At 50.4% G+C, this 20,046-nt stretch overlaps 1 protein-coding gene across 9 annotated transcripts in view; it reads right to left on the minus strand.

The window, feature by feature from the left end:
• Positions 1-20,046, minus strand: part of SULF2 (sulfatase 2) — a 130,207-nt gene that overhangs the window by 86,920 nt on the left and 23,241 nt on the right. For all 9 annotated transcript variants that reach the window (XM_074005509.1, XM_065523271.1, XM_015429947.3 and 6 more), the window contains one exon: positions 15,173-15,450. In XM_074005509.1, the coding sequence (XP_073861610.1) occupies positions 15,173-15,347 (175 nt within the window). In that variant the 5' untranslated portion in view covers positions 15,348-15,450. The remainder of the gene's footprint in view (positions 1-15,172; positions 15,451-20,046) is intronic.

The raw sequence follows: 20,046 nt of genomic DNA on the forward strand, positions 1-20,046 counted from the left end.
CTCGAGTGCCACACCCACAGCCGAGCCCTGATGTCACCGTCCCTCCAGCTCCTCCCAAAGCCATTCCCCTTTCCTCTGGGTACTCGGGCAATCATCTCGGCTACGGTTCCTCCCATCTTTCAGTTCCCACATCCAATCTATCAGCAAAGCCTGTTGCTCTCTGTTCAATGTAAGCATCCACGGTCAGACCCTTGCCACCTCCCCTGTGGGCCAGGCGATCATCCTCTCTCCCTGAAATCAGGCCAATTGCTTCCTGATTGGACTCCAGTCACTTATTCCCCATGGTGCAGCCAGAGTCTCCTCTCCTGACACTCTCCGGGGCTCCTGCTCACTCAGAGGAGCCTCCTTCAGGCCATCCACAGAGAGTGGTGGGACCCAATTCCCTCCCTCCCTAACCCCATCCCCCTCTCCGCCCACTCTCTGCAGCCGCAGGGGCCTCCCCTCTGTCTGCAGACTGACCAGGCGAGCTCCCATCCCAGAGCCTTCGCCCTGCTGTTCCTTCTGCCTGGAACACCTCTCCCCTAGAGCCCTCCAGTGGTGCTCTCACCCCCTTCTTGTCTTTAGAGTTCCTTTCTCCGTGGAGCCTTCCCTGGCCCCCAATATTTTCTACTCCTTTCCTTGCCTGACATTTTCAACCCTGCACTCATCATCTAACACACGATATACTTTTACGTATTTATCTACTGATCCCGTCTTTTGTCCCCTGTGACTTCTGATGGCTCCACAGTTCTAGCCCCAAAACCTAGAACAGTGCCTGGCACGCAGCGGGTGCTCATAAATGTTTCTTAAATGCATGAGTCCAGGGCACCCCAAGTGGAATCGATCCATTGCTCTCTGGTCCCAAACGCTAAGGAGAAAGGACGAAGCAGCTGGTAGTGACAGCTCGGCCTCTCTCGGTCTCCAGAACCTGCAGAAAGGACAAAAGCTGGCCACCCATCCGACTGGTCAGACCCTTCTCCTGGAACGAAGCGCAGGGCAGGCCATCACCTGATGAAATCACCTGCAGTCCACAGCCCCCAGTGCTGCCTTGGCAAACAGTGAACAGCCTCCAGAGACATTTCTTGTTTTTAATGGGCTCAGATCCAGGGTCTTGAAATGCTTAAATCTCCTTCCTCCTCATTCCAGAGGAAGCGAGCTGTGGGGTGCTCCTGGCCAGCACTCACCCTTCCCAAATCAGCTGGCGGAGGAGCGCTGTGTCAATCCACGAGTAAAGGACAACAGTGCTCCGGAATGACAGCAGCATCTGTGCCTGGGCAGTGTTATGTGCTAAGCCTCCCCTCGGGGACAGTAACCTGCTTTATTAAAGCTGCTATAGCGACGAGGCTGTGTAAACCCACATCTCTAACACAAAAAAACATATGATCTAATCGCCTTGCCCAGCCCCGGCCCTAATGCAGAAGGACAGCTCCGATGGGAGGGAAGGACCTGAACGACACGGCCACACAGAAATGAAAAGGCCAGTTTTCAAGCTTTTCAATACAGCCGGGCCAGCCAACCTCAACTTCTTCCGTCCAACATAAACCTGGGGACATGCAGACAAAAACAGACCCGGTTTCTTTCCATGACCAAACTTTCCCACTACACCGGGCAGAGGGTGAGCTCACTCTGACACCTCTGTGACTCCGATGGGCCGGAGAGGCCTCACCCCCACCCCCATCGGTTGGGATTTAAATTTGGGGGCCCAAACCACCCAATGGCCAGAATGCGGTTTCTCCCATGACACTCCTGAACTGCCTCCCCATTCAAGGTGGCTTTTTGGGGGCCTGTGTACCCCTGTGCTATCATTTGATATTTTTATTTAACGTGATTTAAGAAAAAACCCTTTAATCTCAATCCAAGTTAACTACGTTGAGTTAGAGAATTAAGGTGCGAGTTATATATATATATACATATATATATATATATATACGTATATATATATATACATATATATATACGTATATATATATATATATATTTTGATGCACCATCCAGTAAGTCCATCAGTGATAAAATCAATGTTTTGCTGACCTGCCACAGATGATGACATTGCCAGTGTCATAGGAAATGCTGAATGAATTTGCTCTTAGTTCTAAAGGTCTAAGTCAGAGCAAACACTATCTATGGGGACTTAGCAAGGTGCCAGGGAGTTTCAGGATTTAAAACATGACCCCAGCCGCCCCCCCTCCTTTTTTTTTTTTGGCCATTCCTGAGGCTTAGGTGGCTCATATCTGCTGGAGGCCTGGTTCAGCTGGGAGCAGGGGCACCCCACACCCTTCCTAGACAAATCCCTGTAGCCCCCAACTTGGGTGATTTTGATGTAGAACTAATGAGATGATCCTCCCTATGACTAGTTTCTTAAAATTACAGACATATCATTAGAGTCTGTGATGGCAGGGCCTCCCAGGGAAAGCAGCGGAAGGAAGAATGGGGCAGGGAGAAAAAGGCAGAGTCAGTAAACTCAGGACATTGACTTAAATTCATTCGAATCACTGGTTTCTCTGCCTGGACTATTGCAGTAGGCTCCTAAGCTGTTCTTCTATTCTCCATTTGGTGCCCAGAGGCCTTTGTTTCTTTTGAGACAGGGTCTCACTCTGCTGCCCAGGCTGGAATGCAGTAGTGTGATCACAGCTCACTGTAGCCTCGACCTCCCCAGGGTCAGGTGATCCTCCCACCTCCACCTCCCGAGTAGCTGGAACTACAGGTACACCCTACCACACTCAGCTAATTTTTGTATTTTTTGTAGAGATGGGGCTTCACCACGTTGTGCGGGCTGGTCTTGAACTCCTGGGCTCAAGTGATCCTCCTGCCTTGGCCTCCCAAAGTGTTGGGATAACAGGAATGAGCCACCGTGCCTGCCTGGCCAGGACTCCTTTTAAAACAGTCAGTGAGATCATCATATTCGTTTGCCCTTTGTCTTCCAGTGACCGCCTGCCTCACTCAGGGTAAAAACCAAAGTCCTCCCTCTGTTCTACAAGGTCCTCAGTGATCTGGACACTCACTCGCTCCAACTACAACTCCTACCACTCTCTCTCTCTCTCTCTCAAGCTTCCTCTGCTCCAGTCATGTTGACCTCTTTGTTGTTCCTCGAACACACTGAGCATGTTCCTCCCTCAGGACCTTTGCACCTGCCACTCCTCAGCCCAGACTAAGTCCCTCATTGCCTTCAGGTCTCTGCAAATATCACCTTCTCAGCAAGGCTTTCTCGGGACTGTGCTGATTAGAATCATGCCATCCCCTTCCTTCTTGCCTTTTGCTGCTCTTCCCGGTGCTTCTGTGTGAGTAAATGAAGAGTAAACATTCTTAGGGGACACGCGGGCTACAGATGGTGCCTTTGGGGTGAGTGGTCCAAATCTTGATTTTTGCTACTTCCTGTTAATCAGGCACCTTGTGCAAATGATTTAGCCACCCTGCACCTCAGTTTCCCCATCTGCAAAGCAGGGAGAATAACAGTGCCTCCTTCTCAGGGTTGTTCTGAGTTTTGAGAAAAAAAAAATTATATATATGTATATATATATATATGGCTTTCAGTTCAATGCTTGACATACAGAAAGCACTTAATGCATGTCAGCTTTATCTATTTATTTGAGACAGAGTTTCTCTCTTGTCACCTAGGCTGGAGTGCAATGGCATGATTTCAGTTCACTGCAACCTCTGCGTCCTGGGTTCAAGTGATTCTCCTGTCTCAGCCTCCCAAGTAGCTGGGATTACAGGCTCCCACCACCATGCCTGTCTAATTTTTTGTATCTTTAGTAGAGACAGTGTTTCATCATGTCAACCAGGCTATTCTTGAACTCCTGGCCTTAAGTGATCCACCTGCCTTGGCCTCCCAAAGTGCTGGGATTACAGGAGTGAGCCACTGTGCCTGGCCGCATGTCAGCTTTTCAACAAGTATCGTCTCACACGGAGTTAAAAAACAGAGTCCCTCTAGACTAAATCTTGTCTGCATGTGTGTTTGATTTAGGTCTGCCCAAAAGGAAAGGATTTTAAAAATTGAATGGCCTTTTTCTTAAATTGTGAGATTTCACATCAATTCAGCTTTCTGGCTTTGCTTGAAAAATGTAAAGATCTGGCTTTGATGGGCCCACAGTGGGCTGGACCCGAGTAGCGAAGGCCCACTTGAGAAGGTCCTCCTCCAGTCTTCCACGGCCCCTACCATGTCTGCTTCCTCCTTGCCAGTACCTCCCTGGCCCGGTGGGCATGGAGTTTGCAACCCTTAGCTGATTCAATTCCAAGTGAAGGGAGCAGCTAAATAAATCTGCAAAGGTAATAGTCTACTGGGGCCCAGAGACCTGCAGAGAACAGGCATTCAGTGGGGAGGCTTCCCGAGAGGCTGCGGGGTCAGGTACAGGTTGGAACAGAGCCTTGACCTGGACAGGCAGGGGATGAAGAGGGCTATAAGGTCGAGCCACAGATGGGGAAGAACCTGTGTCCTGCACTGTCCTCTGGCTACTGGTGTCCACCTAACAGGCTGGAATTCATTCAGCAGCCCTCTCCTGGCCCTCAAGTGTCCCTGGAATGTCTGCAATGCTGTAGGATCAGCTTGTGAGCTCCCTACCATGCCCAAGGCAACATGTGCGAAAGGGCTGCAGCAGGCTGGGCCCCTCAGACCTCACCAACTGCCCCAGAATAGCTCTGTCTCTAGCAAAGGGGAGAGAAAAGCCTGGGGCACAAACAGCAGAAATCGGCAGCCACACTTGGGCAAGGGAATCTCTTATTTTTCACCTAGTAATGTGTTCACTGCTGCCGGTGGCAACTCTTGCTGTGCCTGTAACTCAATCCAGAATAATGACACTGGATTCCGGGGACCTGTTGCTCAGAGGAGGCTGTTTTTCTTTTGATGGTGCAAAGGTGAGCCATTCCTGACTCTTGGACATCACAAAATAAAGTCAAATGTTATTGCTGGTTTCAGCTATGAAAAGCCAAGCCTCCAAATCAGTTCCTAAACCCAAAATCAATTAAGCAGATGTCGAAGAGGCAGGACTGAGATTCTATTAATAAGCATCGAGTTGTCAGAGAGACCATGCAGTTAATTTTTTCTCCATTGCTTTCTGCTGCCTCTGGTTGTAGAAGTTCCTGGGAGAAAATTCTGCTACGGTAATTGTCAACCACAGCAGAGAGGTGGCAGAGCACACATGGGAAAGGGCAGGGCACACACGGGAAAGGGCAGGGCTTGGGTGTAATTGATGGGGCTCTGCAATGATTGGTCATTTCCTCTCAGAGAAGCTCCACCCAGAAATATTCCTCTAACTCGAAAGGCTACAATCACCATCCCTGGGAGGGGATATTTATTCAGTGGGGCAGGGCTTCCAGGGTATTTTCCCCACTTTTCAGAAGAGGCTACGCAGAGCTGCCCCCCAGCCACAGGCCTGGTGGGTGACGTTTGCAAAGCAGCTTAATGTCCACCCTTCCCCACCTCTCCCAATCTGTTCCTCCTGCCCCCGCCTTCCCATCTCTGTAAATGGCACCACCATCTGCCCAACGGCTCAGCCAAAAACCTAGGAGTCATCCCCGATTCCTATTCCCTCACCCGCCCACTCACGATCCATCAAGCAAACCCTGCCGACCTTCCAAGCAGCGCCGGAATCCACCCACCCCTCTCGCTCTGCAGCGCCCCGTCCTGCTCCGTGCCACCAGCATCTCCCACCTGGACCGCTGCAACCACCACCTGATCTCCCTGCTTCCGCTCTTGTCCCTGGGCCACCCTCTGCACCCACAGCTGGGGTGTACCTCTGAGAACACGCACGCACAGCTGATCAGCTCAGAACATTCCGGGGTCCTTCCATCGGGCTTGCAATCAAATCCAGACCCTGCTGCACAGCCTGCAGGGGACCACCGGGTCTCCCCTGTCTGCTCTCTGCCCCCTTCCCCATCCTCCTCCCCTTCATTCCCAGGTCCTGCTGCCCTCCTCCAAGGTCCTGGCAAACCTGTTGCTGTCACAGGGCTCTTGTATGTGCCGTGCTTCTGCCTCGGGTTTCCATGTGAACATCTAAACATCTCCTCATGACACAGGTCTCCCCGGTGTTCGGCCGCACAGCCACGCCTCCCACTGCTGGAGGAGCTGTCCTCGCTGGGACACTTGCTCCTGATCTCTGGTGTGGCTGAGACCCTCAGTTGCCCACCAGTATCTCTTTCCCCTTCTTCCTCTGATCAGGCCCTGACTTTATTTTCAATGCACCCATCGAGGAAACATTTCCCAGATTCCCTTATGGCCAAAGATGTGCCAGGAGTCTGCCTGTGGCCTTCCAGCCCTGCCCTCTGTCCAGTTCTCCACCCCAGGGCACTGGCCTGGAGGTGCTGGTTCAACAAGCCCCTTCACTCTCTGGGCTCTGGGTTGGATTTGACTGACAAGGGCCCCTGGCAGGAGAATAGCGAAAGAAGAAAGTGAGGTTGGCAGACAGATTCCTCCACCTTCCTCCCTGTGGTGCCAACAGAGGGTGACAGCTCTTGTGAGGTGACCCTCTGTGCCTCTGGGTTCCAGTAACCTCTTGTCCCACTGATGCTAATTAGCCTGGGGCACACTGCATTAGCCCTAGTAGTTTCCTCACACTTGCTCACACTTTAGCAAAAAACACTTAAACCGCCTTTGAATGATTCAAATTTGCATGTGCTTTATAATTCTTGCTGAGATCAAGTGGCTAAGTAAATAAGATCTATTCGTGTTGCATGTGACTTCTGAAGTGGGTTCTTTTTTCTGTATCCTGCCCTTCTGCCTCTGCTTCCTTTTTCTTGCTGCCTAGAATGTGGCTGTGACAGCTGGAGCTCCAGCAGCTGTTCTAACCACAAGGTGACTTTGCAGATGGAAGCTACGCACTAAGTATGATGGAACAGAAAGGCAGAGGAGGAGCTTGGGTCCCTGATAACCTTGAAGCCACCAAGCCAGTCCTAGACTGCCTACCTCCAGACATCTGCATCATTCTGTCTTGTTTAAGCCGTGTTATTTTATGTTTGCTTTTACATGCAGCCAAATCTAATCCTGATACACTTAACTTCCAGAACTCAAGTGATCTCTCAAATGTTGCTGAATTGAAAAAAAAATCATCTTACAGGAATGTGCTTGGCAAGCTGAACACCAGTGTGGGTCCAAATGAGCCTCTCTTCTTTCTGAGATAACCTGCATCCACGTGTTTTTCCTCCTCTAGTGATCAGTGGCAGGAAGGCCAGGAGGTGGGATCTCAGAGAAGCTGAGCTGGAAGTTAGCACCGATCTGGCATCTGGAATCTGGGCATGTTGTCCTGGGCTTCCAGCCATTTGGCCCCTACAGAGAGTACTTGAGCCTGCGATTTGGAATTGATCTCCTGGATATCAGTCAGTGGCACAGGGTGTGGTTTCCTCGTGTTCACAGATGGAAAGTGGAGAACAGGAGGCCGGCCAGACCTCTGCTACGCCTCTCTTTCAAAAGCCTGCCTCTCCCACAGGACAGGTCTCCAGGCTGGATCCCTGAAACTTTCAGGATCTGGGAAGAGTCTCAGATTCAGCGAAGCACAAATAAGCACACAGTTTGTATACGATCCCCACCCTCCCCCTACTCTAAGCCCACCCAGGCCTGGGCCTCTCTCGTCAACGTCTGACTGATGTGGCTGCCTACTGGACAGTTCCTGTTGGCTTTTCACAGGCACCTGCAACTTCCCAGGTCCAGAACGGAGCTTTCTTTACTTACTGATTGGTTTATTGATTTATCGATTGAAACGGAGTCTCATTCTGTTGCCAGGCTGGAGTGCAGTGGTGCGATCTCAGCTCACTGCAACCTCCGCCTCCCGGGTTCAAGCAAATCTCCTGCCTCAGCCTCCCGAGTAGCTGGGACTACAGGCGCCTGCCAACAGGCCCCACTAATTTTTGTATTTTTAGTAGAGATGGGGTTTCACTATGTTGGCCAGGATGGTCTCGATCTCCTGACCTTGTGATCCACACATCTCGGCCTCCCAAAGTGCTGGGATCACAGGCTTGAGCCACCGCACCCGGCCCAGAGCTTCTAACCATGGCTTTCCCCATCTGTATACACAGAAAATCCATTCTCATGGTTTTTCAGGCCACAACCTTGGAGTCATTCTCAACTCTTCTTTCCCATCCCACATCAGTTCCATCAGCAGCACTTGTATCAGCTCTACCTTTGAACTATGATCAGCACTTACTACTTTCCTCACTCTGGTCTGAGCCGCCATCATCTCATGCCTGGACCATTGCAACAGACTCCTCACTGGGCTCATCTCACACGTGGACTGTTGCAGTAGACTCCTTACTGGACACCCTGCTCTCATTACACCTATTCAGTCCACTCTTCTAGAGGCGTCCTTGGAAGACACAAATCAGGTGGTGTTCCTCCTCTGCTCAATGTCCTCTATTGTGTCCATCTCACTCAGAAAGCCAAAATCCTCCTCCCATTCAAAGGCTCATGCCCTGCACGGTCCATCCAACCACCACCTCCCCATTACCGCTCACTCTTCCTGCTGTCCTTGTGCACACTGCTCTGGCCTCTTTGCTGTTCTGAGCCTCCTGGCACAGTATCTGCCTCAGGGCCTTTGCACACACTGTTCCTTATGCCTGGAGTGCTCTTCCCCAGGGAACCCCCTTGACTGGTTTCCTTACCTCCTTTGCTCAGATTTCCCCTTCCCAATGAGACTACCCTATAGAAAATCCCAGCGATTCTTTTCTCCACCTTTCTTCTGGTTGATCGTCCCTCCTAGCTTCCCCTCCTGGCTTTATTCTCCTCCTCACTTTCTGCTCTCTCGTGTACTATAGATTTGATGTGTCTTGTTAACTCTTATATTAAGAATGTAAGCTCTGTTTAGTTTGTTTGCTATTGGATCTCCTTTGGCACACAGTAGGTGCTCAGGAAACATCTGCTAAATGAATGAGTCTGGTCCAGTTTGAGCAGCTGCTTCAGAGAGTGCCACGTGAGGGTGTCACAAGCATCTCTCTAAATGGACTGCACACCAGCTACCTGCCTTCTTCTGGCGCCGGCTTCTGAATTTTCCTTTAGGGAACTTGCTCTATCCCAATCCCAGTCCTCGTGGTTCAAGTGGGGTTGGCTTCAGTCCTGGCTCCAGGAATGCGCACATGACTCCATCCGGCCAACCACTGTTTTCCATTCCCCTGAATCTGGCTGACCAGAAGTCCCAGACAGTGTCAGACCAAAAAGACTCAATTTGGGGACCGTCTTCTAGGTGAGAGAAGCTCTTTCCACAGGGATGGTTTGCACCTGTATGGTGTTCATGTGGGTCTAGCAATGCCAGGAACGCTGCCTGGAGAGCTGGCCTGAGAGTGAAGCCGACTCGGAGGAAAGCTGAGATCAGGGAGAGATGGAGGAACAGAGGCCATCCAGAGACAAAGCTTCTGGATCCAACTGCACCTGAAGCTCAGTGTATACTTGGACTTACTTATATGAGTCCAATAAAGTCCCCTTTTTGTTTCCTCAATCCTGCTTGAGTTTACATCACTCGTAACTGAGAGAATCTAGGCTGACAAAGAGTGGTTGTGACACAGGCATTTTTAACATCCAGTGGAATGCTGGTTCCCCTGGTACTTTTGCAGGACCCAAAACCACCACTCAGTTGCTTTTTGCAAGCCATGATGGTGCAACTCTGTTCATCGGCAGAGGCAGTAACAGCAGAAGAACCCATGGCAAACTTGATGGACAACTGCCACTCAAATTATGGGGTATGTCGCCATGCCAGGCTCACACATACCTGGCAGAGTGGGCGCCGGCTCACCTGCATGAGTGTGGGCGGCACTCACCCCACTGTCAGCCAGAGGAGACTCTAACATAATGTTGCTGTTCAGTGCCATGAGACACTTAGATTTTAATGTCATTTTGATATGTAAAGCTTGCTATAGACAAACAACACGTGGAATTGGCCCAGGGTACTCTAACAGACGATGGCTTTAACAACCCAAGTGAGAGCAAACAGTCACACATGACAGATGCCAGGTATTCAGTCCTCACAAGAATGCCAGGGAGACGGATCATCATCTCCACTTTATAGATGAGTAAACTGAGGCACAGAGAGGGCAAGTCTTTCCCAAGGGCACACAGTCAATGGTAGAGTGAGGATTTGAATCCAGTGGCTAATGAGACAGCCTCTTACCCTTGCAACTTTGCTCAGAGTATTTTCCTTTAAAGATGTTCTGAAAGGTTGGGGGCAGCAGCTCACACCTGTAATTCCAGCACTTTGGGAGGCCCATGGGGGCGGATTGCTTGAGCTCACGAGTTTGCAACCAGCCTGAGCAACATGGCAAAAGCCCATCTCTAAAAAAAAGAGAGAAAAAAAAAAAAAACTCCCAAAATTAGCTGGGTGTGATGTGATGGTGTGCACCTGTAGTCCCAGCTACTTCGGGGGCTGAGGTAAGAGGATTGCTTAAGCTCGGGAGGTTGAGGCTGCAGTAAGCAGTGATCACGCCACTGCATTCCAGCCTGGGTGACAGAGCGAAACCTTGTCTCAAAAAATATAAACAAATAAAGATGTTCTGAAAGGCAAAGAATTCTTTTGAAATGCAAACATCAGGCCAGGCGTGGTAGCTCACACCTGTGATCCCAGCATCTTGGGAGGCCAAGACGGCGGATTGCCTGATGTCAGGAGTTCGAGGCCAACCTGGCCAACATGGCGAAACCCCGTCTCTACTAAAAATACAAAAATTAGCTGGGCATGGTAGCAGGCACCTGTAATTCTAGCTACTTGGGAGGCTGAGGCAGGAGAATCACGTGAACCCAGGAGGCGGAGGTTGCAGTGAGCCGAGATCGCGCCACTGTACTCCAGCCTGGGTGACAGAGTGAGACTCTGTCTCAAAAAGAAAAAAAAAACAAAACACAAAAAAAGAAATGCAAACACTGCATGTAGTCTCGCGGGGCACACTTCAAATCTGACCATCTGAGGGGCCCCTAAAAGGCAACCATCTCTGCCTGGTGTGAACACTCAGGAAAATGAGCACTAGGGAATCCACCCCGATATTCTGGGGTTTGGAGTCTGGCTGTATCCTTAACCCTCTGACACAAGGGCCACCACCAAGTGGTGCCCATGTAAGTGGGGCTCTCACATCAAAAGCTTGAGAAAGTTCTTCTCTTTTCTAGCCTCTATCCTGCTGATCAGGTCAAGAAGAAAGTCTGGCAGGTGCTACTTCACCTTTAACACTGCTTCTGAAACTGCCCATCGCCCTCATTACAGCAGAGCCACACCGGCTTTGTGGGAGGCAGCATCTTGCTGACATTTAAAAACACTACTTGGTTTTCACTGTGTTTGGTTTTGCAGTGATCCTTTACCGAACGCAATGTGTATTGTGTTTTTCCTTTACAGTCAGAATTTGGAGGTTTCTTTTAAAATAATATTTAAGCATCAAAAATAAGTCCAGTTAAAGAAATTCTCAAGTCATACATCAGAACTGGGATGCTGCAAAAATTCTCTTGCTCCAGGCCAGAATCATTTCTTAATCCTCTTGGTGTCTCAGAGCCTGTCAGAGCCCCAGCGGCTCCCCAGAGGTTTAGATCAAATTAAACCAGTAAACCCTGGCAGAGCCCACAGATTCTACAGCCTCCCTGAACAAAGGACGTCTGCAAACGAGACCTTCACCTCCACGTGCTTCCCTCTTATTCTTTTGGAGCGGAAGGCCAGCAGAAGTCCGCTGGTCTCTGAGGGTCACCGAGACACAGGGATGTCCCCAACTACTCTAAACATGTAATGATAATTTAGGCCACTTACAAACTAGTATGGCCCTGGAAGCAGTTCCCCTGGGCATTTGACAATTTCAAAAGACAGCTCAGGGAATCAAATGCGTGCAGGGAAAGGAAAATCGAATATACGTGGTACAGTTCCGACCCCCGAGCCTTGCAATTAGGAAACAGAACAAGTCCCTCATCTTGTGTATCTGGCACCAGTCCTCCCAACAGGACCCTAATGAGGATGGACGTCTGTTCTCTGTCCTGGGACTGGAAAGAATCCTGGAATTATCTCAGTTGAGAAGTCTCCAGTCCAGAGGGCTGTCAGAACTGCTGCACGGATGAGCAGAAAATAGCAAATGATAAATTTTTTAGGACCACCCGCTGCATGCCAGTTGTAGCAGACTGTGAGATAATGTATTGGGCTTTTTTGGGACATGCATTATTGATCTGGGTCTGTCTAGTGGTTTATAAAAAGCCCATCATGCTCCTCCCACAACCACCTTCCCATCCCTCACCTCCTGAAGGAGGCTCAGTCTCCTTCGAAACCCAATGCTGCTGGTAGAAGAGGTCTGGCTTGTTTGCAGAGGGCAAGACTTGCAGGCCCTGATCTATGCTGTGTAATGCTATTGGGCAAGAGCTGACACAGGCCACTGAACACCAGGGGCTCTAAACCCACGGCATCCACCTCCTAGAATTTATCCTTCAGAAGCACTCCCTTGCCTGCGCAAAGATGCCTGTTAAAATTTCCAGCAACAATATCTGTAACAGTGAAAAACTAACAAACGCACACACTACCAATCTGAAAACAACTCAATATCCACCCCAGGAATCTGACTAAACAGAGCAGTGGCTAAGATCACGTGTTCTGGGTTCAAATCTTGTTTTTCTCTTTTTTTCTGAGATGGGGTTTTGTTCTATTGCCCAAGCTAGAGAAGTGGTGTGACCTAGGCTCACTGCAGCCTTGACCTCTTGAGCTCAAGTGATCCCTTCACCTCAGCCTCCCACTAGCTGCTACTACAGGTATGTGCCACCATCCTTGGCTGATTTTTATATTTTTTGTTAAGATGGGGTCTTACTATGTTGCCCAGGCTGGTCTCGAACTCCTGGCCTTAAGTGATCCTACCTCCTCAGGCTCGCAAAGTGCTGGGATGTGAGCCACTGCACCCAGCTCAAATCATGTTTAATCACATTCCAGCTGTGCAAACTTGGACAAGTGGCTTATCTCTGCCTCAGTTTTTCCATCTGTCAAATGGAGAGAAGAAATCTCTGTATTTTAAGTCAGCCGCGGCTTTCTTTGTTCTCCTTGCTCCTGTGTCTACTTCATATCCGTGGCTCCTTTCCTTGTATGTGCATACACTGTTGGTTTCCTTACATCTGCATATGCAGTTGGTTTCTTTTTATCTGGATACACTGCTGGTTTTATTCACAAGTCACAGGCAAAATTCAGTGAGATTCAGACATGAGACTTAGCTGGATCATGTTGCAAAAATGTGTTGTTCCTAAGAGTGGGTATTCAGTCACTCACCTGTTGATTCGGGCCCCAAACTAGGAGTTGCCCTTGAAATGTCTCTTTTCCTTAACCCGCATACCTAACCCATTGATTTGTTTATTTCCCAAACATACATCAGGTGGGATCGGGTCTCCGCGCCCAGGTCTGAGCTTCCATCATCACTGCCCTATCACGACATTGGCCTCTGAATGGGTGTCCTGTTTCTGCCCTTACCCCTGCAATTTAATTTCATCAAAAGAGCTGGGGGGATCCTGTTGGAACCTAACTGAGGTCACGGCCTTCCTCTTCTTTTTTTTTGAGACGGAGTCTCACTCTGTCGCCCAGGCTGGAGTGCAGTGGCCGGATCTCAGCTCACTGCAAGCTCCGCCTCCTGGGTTTACGCCATTCTCCTGCCTCAGCCTCCCGAGTAGCTGGGACTACAGGTGCCCGCCACCTCACCCGGCTAGTTTTTTGTATTTTTTTTTTTAGTAGAGACAGGGTTTCACCATGTTAGCCAGGATGGTCTCGATCTCTTGACCTCGTGATCCGCCCGTCTCGGCCTCCCAAAGTGCTGGGATTACAGGCTTGAGCCACCGCGCCCGGCCTTGCCTTCCTCTTCTTAAGGCCCCCTCATCCATGTCTATTTTACCAAGAATCAAACTCAAAGCCTCCACCATGGCCACAAGGCCTGGTGCGACCCGGGCCAAGTTGGCTCCTCAGCCTCATCTCTCTCCATCATGGCCCCACTCCCTCCACTCCGGCTCCCTGGCACTTTTTGTTTTTGGCTCCAAACCACCGAGCTCATTTCTATCTCAGTATCTTTGAATTTCCTGTTCTCCCCACCTGGAATGAGCCTCCCCCAGTTCTCTGGCTCCTGACACAGTGCACTGAATGGAACAAATGCGTAATAAACATCTGCTGGATGAATGAACGAACGTGCAGGGCATCGGAAATTCTAGGCATGACTACAACCGAAACAGTGTGGGGGCTACACAACGTCAGATCAAGAAGCTCTGAGGTCCAGGTGCTGCCTGCCAGACCTCTCTGCAAAATTCTGCAAGAAACAAAACACACCTTTCTGGCCACAGTCTGCAGACTCCCCATAGTTATCAAATCTACCTCATTCTAAATGCTGCCAGGAGATAGGTATCCTATGTGTCATATGGTCAATAAAAGCTCTGGGCTCTGACTGCTTCCTGGCTACAAATTCTTCTTGCACTGAGAAGCTCCCGGAGGAAAAAATCTATACTTGTGATCATTAATACAAAGCATTGCAAGGAACAACTTGGTTTTATGTAAATTACCTTTTGCTGGTAGCCAAAAGACAAATTCAGGTTGTCAAGGCTAACCTAGTCAACCTTTACATTTGTTGCCACCAACAACGTGCTGTTATCCTTTGAGAATGGATGGAGGCCGAGGGACCACCTTTCATGGGATCAATGATTGGCAGTCTTTGCCACAACCCACAAGAGCCTCCAAAATCTGGTTCCAGGCTCATGTCTCATCCTTTTTTTTTTTTTTTTTTTTTTTTGAGACAGAGTCTCACACTGTCACCCAGGCTGGAGTGTCGTGGAGTGATCTCCACTCACCACAACCTCTTTCTCCCGGATTCTAGAGATTCTTGTGCCTCAGTCTCCTCAGTAGCTGGGGTTACAGGCGTGTGCCACCATGCCTGGCTCATTTCTGTAGTTTTAGTAAAGACAGGGTTTCACCACGTTGGCCAGGCTGGTCTCAAACTCCTGACTTCCGGTGATCTACCCGCCTCGGCCTCCCAAAGTGCTGGGATTACGGGCGTGAGCCACCGCACCCAGCCTGTTCTCTTTAACTCTTTGGAGAAATCCAGGAATGGTTCTGCAACTGGAGGAGGGTAGAGACCCCTAACCTTGAGGACCCAGTTGTGACCCCAAACACGTGTGGGTGCCATGTCTTGGTTTCAACGAACTCAAAAATGACCACTACGAATCAACACCACCGCCTCGCCTCAGGAGCCTCAGCCTAACCCAGGGACCCTGCGCCAAGAGGCCGAGGTGCCACCCTGGGGCCCTGAGGCTTACCCAGCTCCACGTCCTGGTCGTCCGTCAGCACCAGGATGATGTTGGGGCGGATGTTCCTGCGGTCCCTCTGAAACCTGCCTTTCAGGCGGTGGTGCGACAGGAAGGCCGAGCTTCCGCCCAGCAGGGAGAACACCGTTGCGGACAGCAAGCACAGCACGAGGCTCGGGGGACCCATCTTCTGTTTTGGCTGATCTGGTGCTTCTTTTGGTATGCAGGAGTCTGAAGTTGCGTCGTCTGTGGCTTTGTTTCTTTTCCCTCGTCCCTCTTTACTCGCAGATCTAGAGGAGGAGGAAGAATCAGGTCAATATTTACGTCAAGGCTGCCGGCTGCTCATTCTTGCATAATGATTTGTACGGTGGCTGGCATGAACAATGGGAGTTTCTTTGAACAGGGGTGGCTATGGCAGAGTGAAAACTCAACTCCGCTGAAGTTAGCAAAGTCTTTACAATTTGCTTGGTCAACAAACGGGCAGAAAAGCCTTCTGTGGCCACTTCTGCAGAAACAATTTCTTCCCTGGACCCAGTGAGCCTCTGATGTGTTGGTGGCAGCCCAAGACCCGAGTCAGATAATAGCTGTCTCTGAATAATCCACCCAATTCCACCACCAAATCATCCCCAGGGAGAGGAGCAGCAGCGGGCTGGTCTCAGGGAGTGACTATTTGCGTCCTCTTGTATCTGCCCACACCGTGGGGTACAGAGGTGAGGGAGATGAAGTTGCAGTTCCCCGTCAGTGGGGGATTCAATCAGGGCTTTAAACGAGAGCCTGGAGCTGGACGTTTTGGGCTGGACAACTGGCATGTTTGAGTGCCAGATCTTCCACTCACTGGCTCACTTTTTCCGTGAGCAAGTCCGTTTGGAACCTCGGTTTCCCCATGAATAAAATGGGTAGACAGGGCCATTGTAAGATTTCAGTCTGCTGGGGATGTGCCTGAAAGCCCCTTGTTAAGGGATCTTGTAATTGGGTAAAAAGGTATTCCTATTAGTTTTTTGTTTTGTTTTTTCCCCAGTTTTGCTCGTCACTCAGGCTGGAGTGCAATGGCGCAATCTCGGCTCACTGCGACCTCTGCCTCCCGGGTTCAAGCGAGTCTCCTCCTCAGCCTCTGCAGAAGCTGAGGTTACAGGCGCCCGCACCACGCCCGGCTAATTTTTTGTATTTTTAGTAGAGATGGAATTTCACCATGTTGGCCGGGCTGGTCTTGAACTCCTGAACTCAGGTGATCCCCGTCTTGGCTTCTCAAAGTGCTGGGGTTATAGGTGGGAGCCACTATGCCCAGCCTAAGTTGCAGAATAAACGAAATGACAATAGAGAAAATTGAGCGCTAACACGTGGAGGGGAACGACCTGCCACGGGCCACTGTGCCTTCAGTCACCCCCCAGCCCCAGGTCAGACTAGGTCACCAGCAAAGGTGGGTGCAGGGAGGTGGGGACGCGGCTCTGGCTCGAGCAGGTCTCTAATCTCGCCCTGCTCTTTGCTCTCTGCGGTCATTTTTTCACTTCTTGAGGAAATGAGCCTTCAAGTCCTATCCAGATATAGACTTCTGGTATCATTTATTTAAAACGAGAGTGCAAGTGAGACAGCCACAGCCTGCAGATGCGCCGGGAGGAAGCCAAACGCCATGGGGGCAGCTGTATCGCTGTGACCTTGAAAGGGTCTGTTTGTCCTTGCCCTCCGTGGAGGAACCCCGGCCATCAGCTCAAAGTCATGACTCAGAGGCTCAGAAAGGGCTCCGGTTTCGGCAGGGGGATGTGCTGCCTGCTTCACCTCTCCTGGGGACTGCAAGGCAGCCTGAGGGGTCTCCTGCCTCCCTCTTCCCTGCCCCCATCCTCCATTCTTCCCAGGGCAGCCGGAGGCATCTTCCTAAAACACAGATCAGATCCCAGCACTGGGCAGGGGAGGGCACCGTGCCTCGTGCAGGTGGAGACTGAAGGGGGTGCTCACTCCCAGGCTGTACAAGTGCCAGGCACTCACCTCGCCTTAGTGCCAGTCCTGTGCTCACCTGTCGCACCTTCCCTGGCTGCTCATGGCTCACAGGATAAAATGCAAACTTCTCGACAGGGCTGCCTGGGCCTGTGAGCTCTGGCCCCTGCCCACTTCTCCCCGACCTCTCCTTTCTAGCCCCACTGGCTTCTTTCTGCTGAATGGACAAATCAAACTGCTCTCTGCCCCAGGGTCTTTGCACCTGCTCTTTTAAAAAATAACTCCTGCGGCTGGGCGCGGTGGCTCACGCCTGTAATTCCAGCACTTTAGGAGGCCGAGGTGGGTGGATCACCTGAGGTCAGGAGTTCAAGACCAGCCTGACCAATGTGGTGAAACCCCATCTCTACTAAAAATACACAAATTAGCTGGGCATGGTGGCACACGCCTGTAATCCCAGCTACTTAGGAGGCTGAGGCAGGAGAATCGTTTGAACCTGGGAGATGGAGGTTGCAGTGAGCCGAGATCATGTCATTGCACTCCAGCCTGGGTGACGGAGTGAGACTCTGTCTCGAAAACAACAACAACAACAACAACAACAAAAGCTCCTGCTTTGTACTCCTGGCTCTTTCTGTCAAAAGAGTAAACGTCATCACCTCAGAGAGGCCTGCCCTGACCACCCCATTTAAAGCGGGGCCCCCAACCCAGGCACTCTGCATTTTATAACCGGTTTTATTTCTCTTGTAATCACTACTACGGCCTGCAATTTCTTATTCATTGTCCAATTCTTCCCCACTAGGGGGTCAGCTCCCTGAGGACAGAGACAGGCTTATGTTATTCATGGCTGTCTCCAGGCCTTGGCACAAACAAATACTTAGGTAAATAAAGGAATGGAGGTTCCGTTAAGGTCCTTTGAGTTCTGCAGAGTGAGGGACGCTGGACTTGGCAGGCCCATGCCATACCTTGGGTCTACATGGCTCAGAGGTGTCCATCAGCGATGCCTTGCCCCAGCCACCCTCTATGAACACCAACGAGGAGCTGGCCACTGTGTTCTCTGGGCAGTGCTATGGTTGAAAAATCCCAGCAAGGGTCCCTCCTGCTCCATTTCTCCCTCAACTCTGCTTGGGACCCTGGGAGGCTGAGCTCTATCAATGGTGCGGTTGGCACATCCCTGCTCTCTGGCTTCCGGCTGGGAGGCTGCAGCATGGGAGGTGTAGGAAGTCAGTGTATTTATTCTCCCTCCCGCACGCAGTAGCTCCTGCTGGGGACACCTCCCGGCTCTACTGTCTCCCCAGTTCTGAGTTCACCTCTCCCTCCTCTTGCCCCATCAAGTCTAGGGAAAGTAAGGGCTCCTTTTGCTACCAGTTCCTGGGTGCAGCATCATTTCTTTGCTCCTTCGCCCACCTGCCTCTGAAAATAGTGCTTTCAATCAACTCTCCCAGCTGCCCCGATGCGCATCCTAATTTACTTCATTCAGGGACCTGTATCCTGTGTCAGGCTGGCCAGGACAGCATGTCTCCCTTCTAGCACCTCCCCTGGAAGCAGGGAGCAGGCTCCGCTCAATGCCTCCTTCCCAATGGCTCTGAGAGAGAGTCACAATTTCAGGGGAGCTGGGGACACACTCAGTGCAGTTGTCTGACATGAGAACTGTGAGTTTCACGGGACCAGAGGGCGAACAACAGCTTCCTTCTCAATCTCTCATCTGCAGAAACATACACCTCATGACAGCCAGAGCCACTTCGGCGACTGTTTGCTGGGCACCTGCTTTGTGCCACGTGGTGTGAGAGTTAAGGACATGGACTTTGGAGTTACTTGCTGAAAGACCCTGAGCTAGTAACTTAGAACCTTTGTGCCTCAGTTTTCTCCTCTATGAAATGGGTGTGCAGGATTAAATGTGTTGATATAGTGTGCTGGGACTAGAGCCTGGCCATGGTACTGACTGGAATACATAATCCACAGTGTAAACCATTATTAGATTGATCCTACCACTGCAGTTGTCCTGCTTTGGGCACTCTGTGGCATCTCCTTCAACCTCCACCAAGGCTCCCTCCTGCAAGTACTATTATTAGCTCCAGAGAAAACTGAGGCTTCATGACTGTCCTAAGGCCACCCAGAGAGATGGCAGGGATGGGATGAGAATTCTGCCCTCCCTCACTGTTCAGTGTGGGCTTCTCATCACGAAACTCAGATTTCCCAACTCTTTCCATTCAAAGACCACGGCCCTGATTTCTGCTGAATCTGCAGAGCCCTTCAGTGATTATTTGCTTAATGTGCTTCTTTAAATGGCCTCATTTCAAAATAAAAATACAAACACATGTTTTGGGAAAAGAAAACTTCCTATCCAAAGATACATGGAAAGTGGACATCGCTTCCCTGTAGAGCTAATTGTACAAATGAAAGTCAAAGAAAGCTGAACCAGTGGAACTTGATTCAAATAGCGTCCCAGGCTTCGCGTGCCCCCGTGCTCACTCTCTCTTTTAAAGTGAGATTAGCAGGTGTTGAAAGGAGTCAAAGCACATTAGCACCATCTGAGACTTTCTGCTGGAGGTAACTGGAGGCTGAGACAGCTGAAAAGGAGACAAGCTCTAGCCGTTGAATCAGTCCCTGAACCACCCCAAATCAGAGTAATCCTCCAACTATGTTGTTTATCCGATAGGGTTTGGCTGTGTCCCCACCCAAATCTCATCTTGAATTGTAGCTCCCGCAATTCCCACATGTTGTGGGAGGGACCTGGTGGGAGATCACTGAATCATGGGGGTGGTGTCCCCCATACTGTTCTCCTGGTAGTGAATAAGTCTCATGAGACCTGATGGTTTTACAAAGGGTTTCCCCTTTCGCTTGATTCTCATCTCCTCGTCTGCCATCATGTAAGACGTGCCTTTCGCCTTCCACCATGATTGTGAGCCACGTGGAACTATGAGTCCATTAAATCTCTTTTTCTTTATGAATTACCCAGTCTC

The sequence above is a fragment of the Macaca fascicularis genome, chromosome 10 (genome assembly GCF_037993035.2).
Source record: "Macaca fascicularis isolate 582-1 chromosome 10, T2T-MFA8v1.1".
Lineage (NCBI taxonomy): Eukaryota > Metazoa > Chordata > Mammalia > Primates > Cercopithecidae > Macaca > Macaca fascicularis.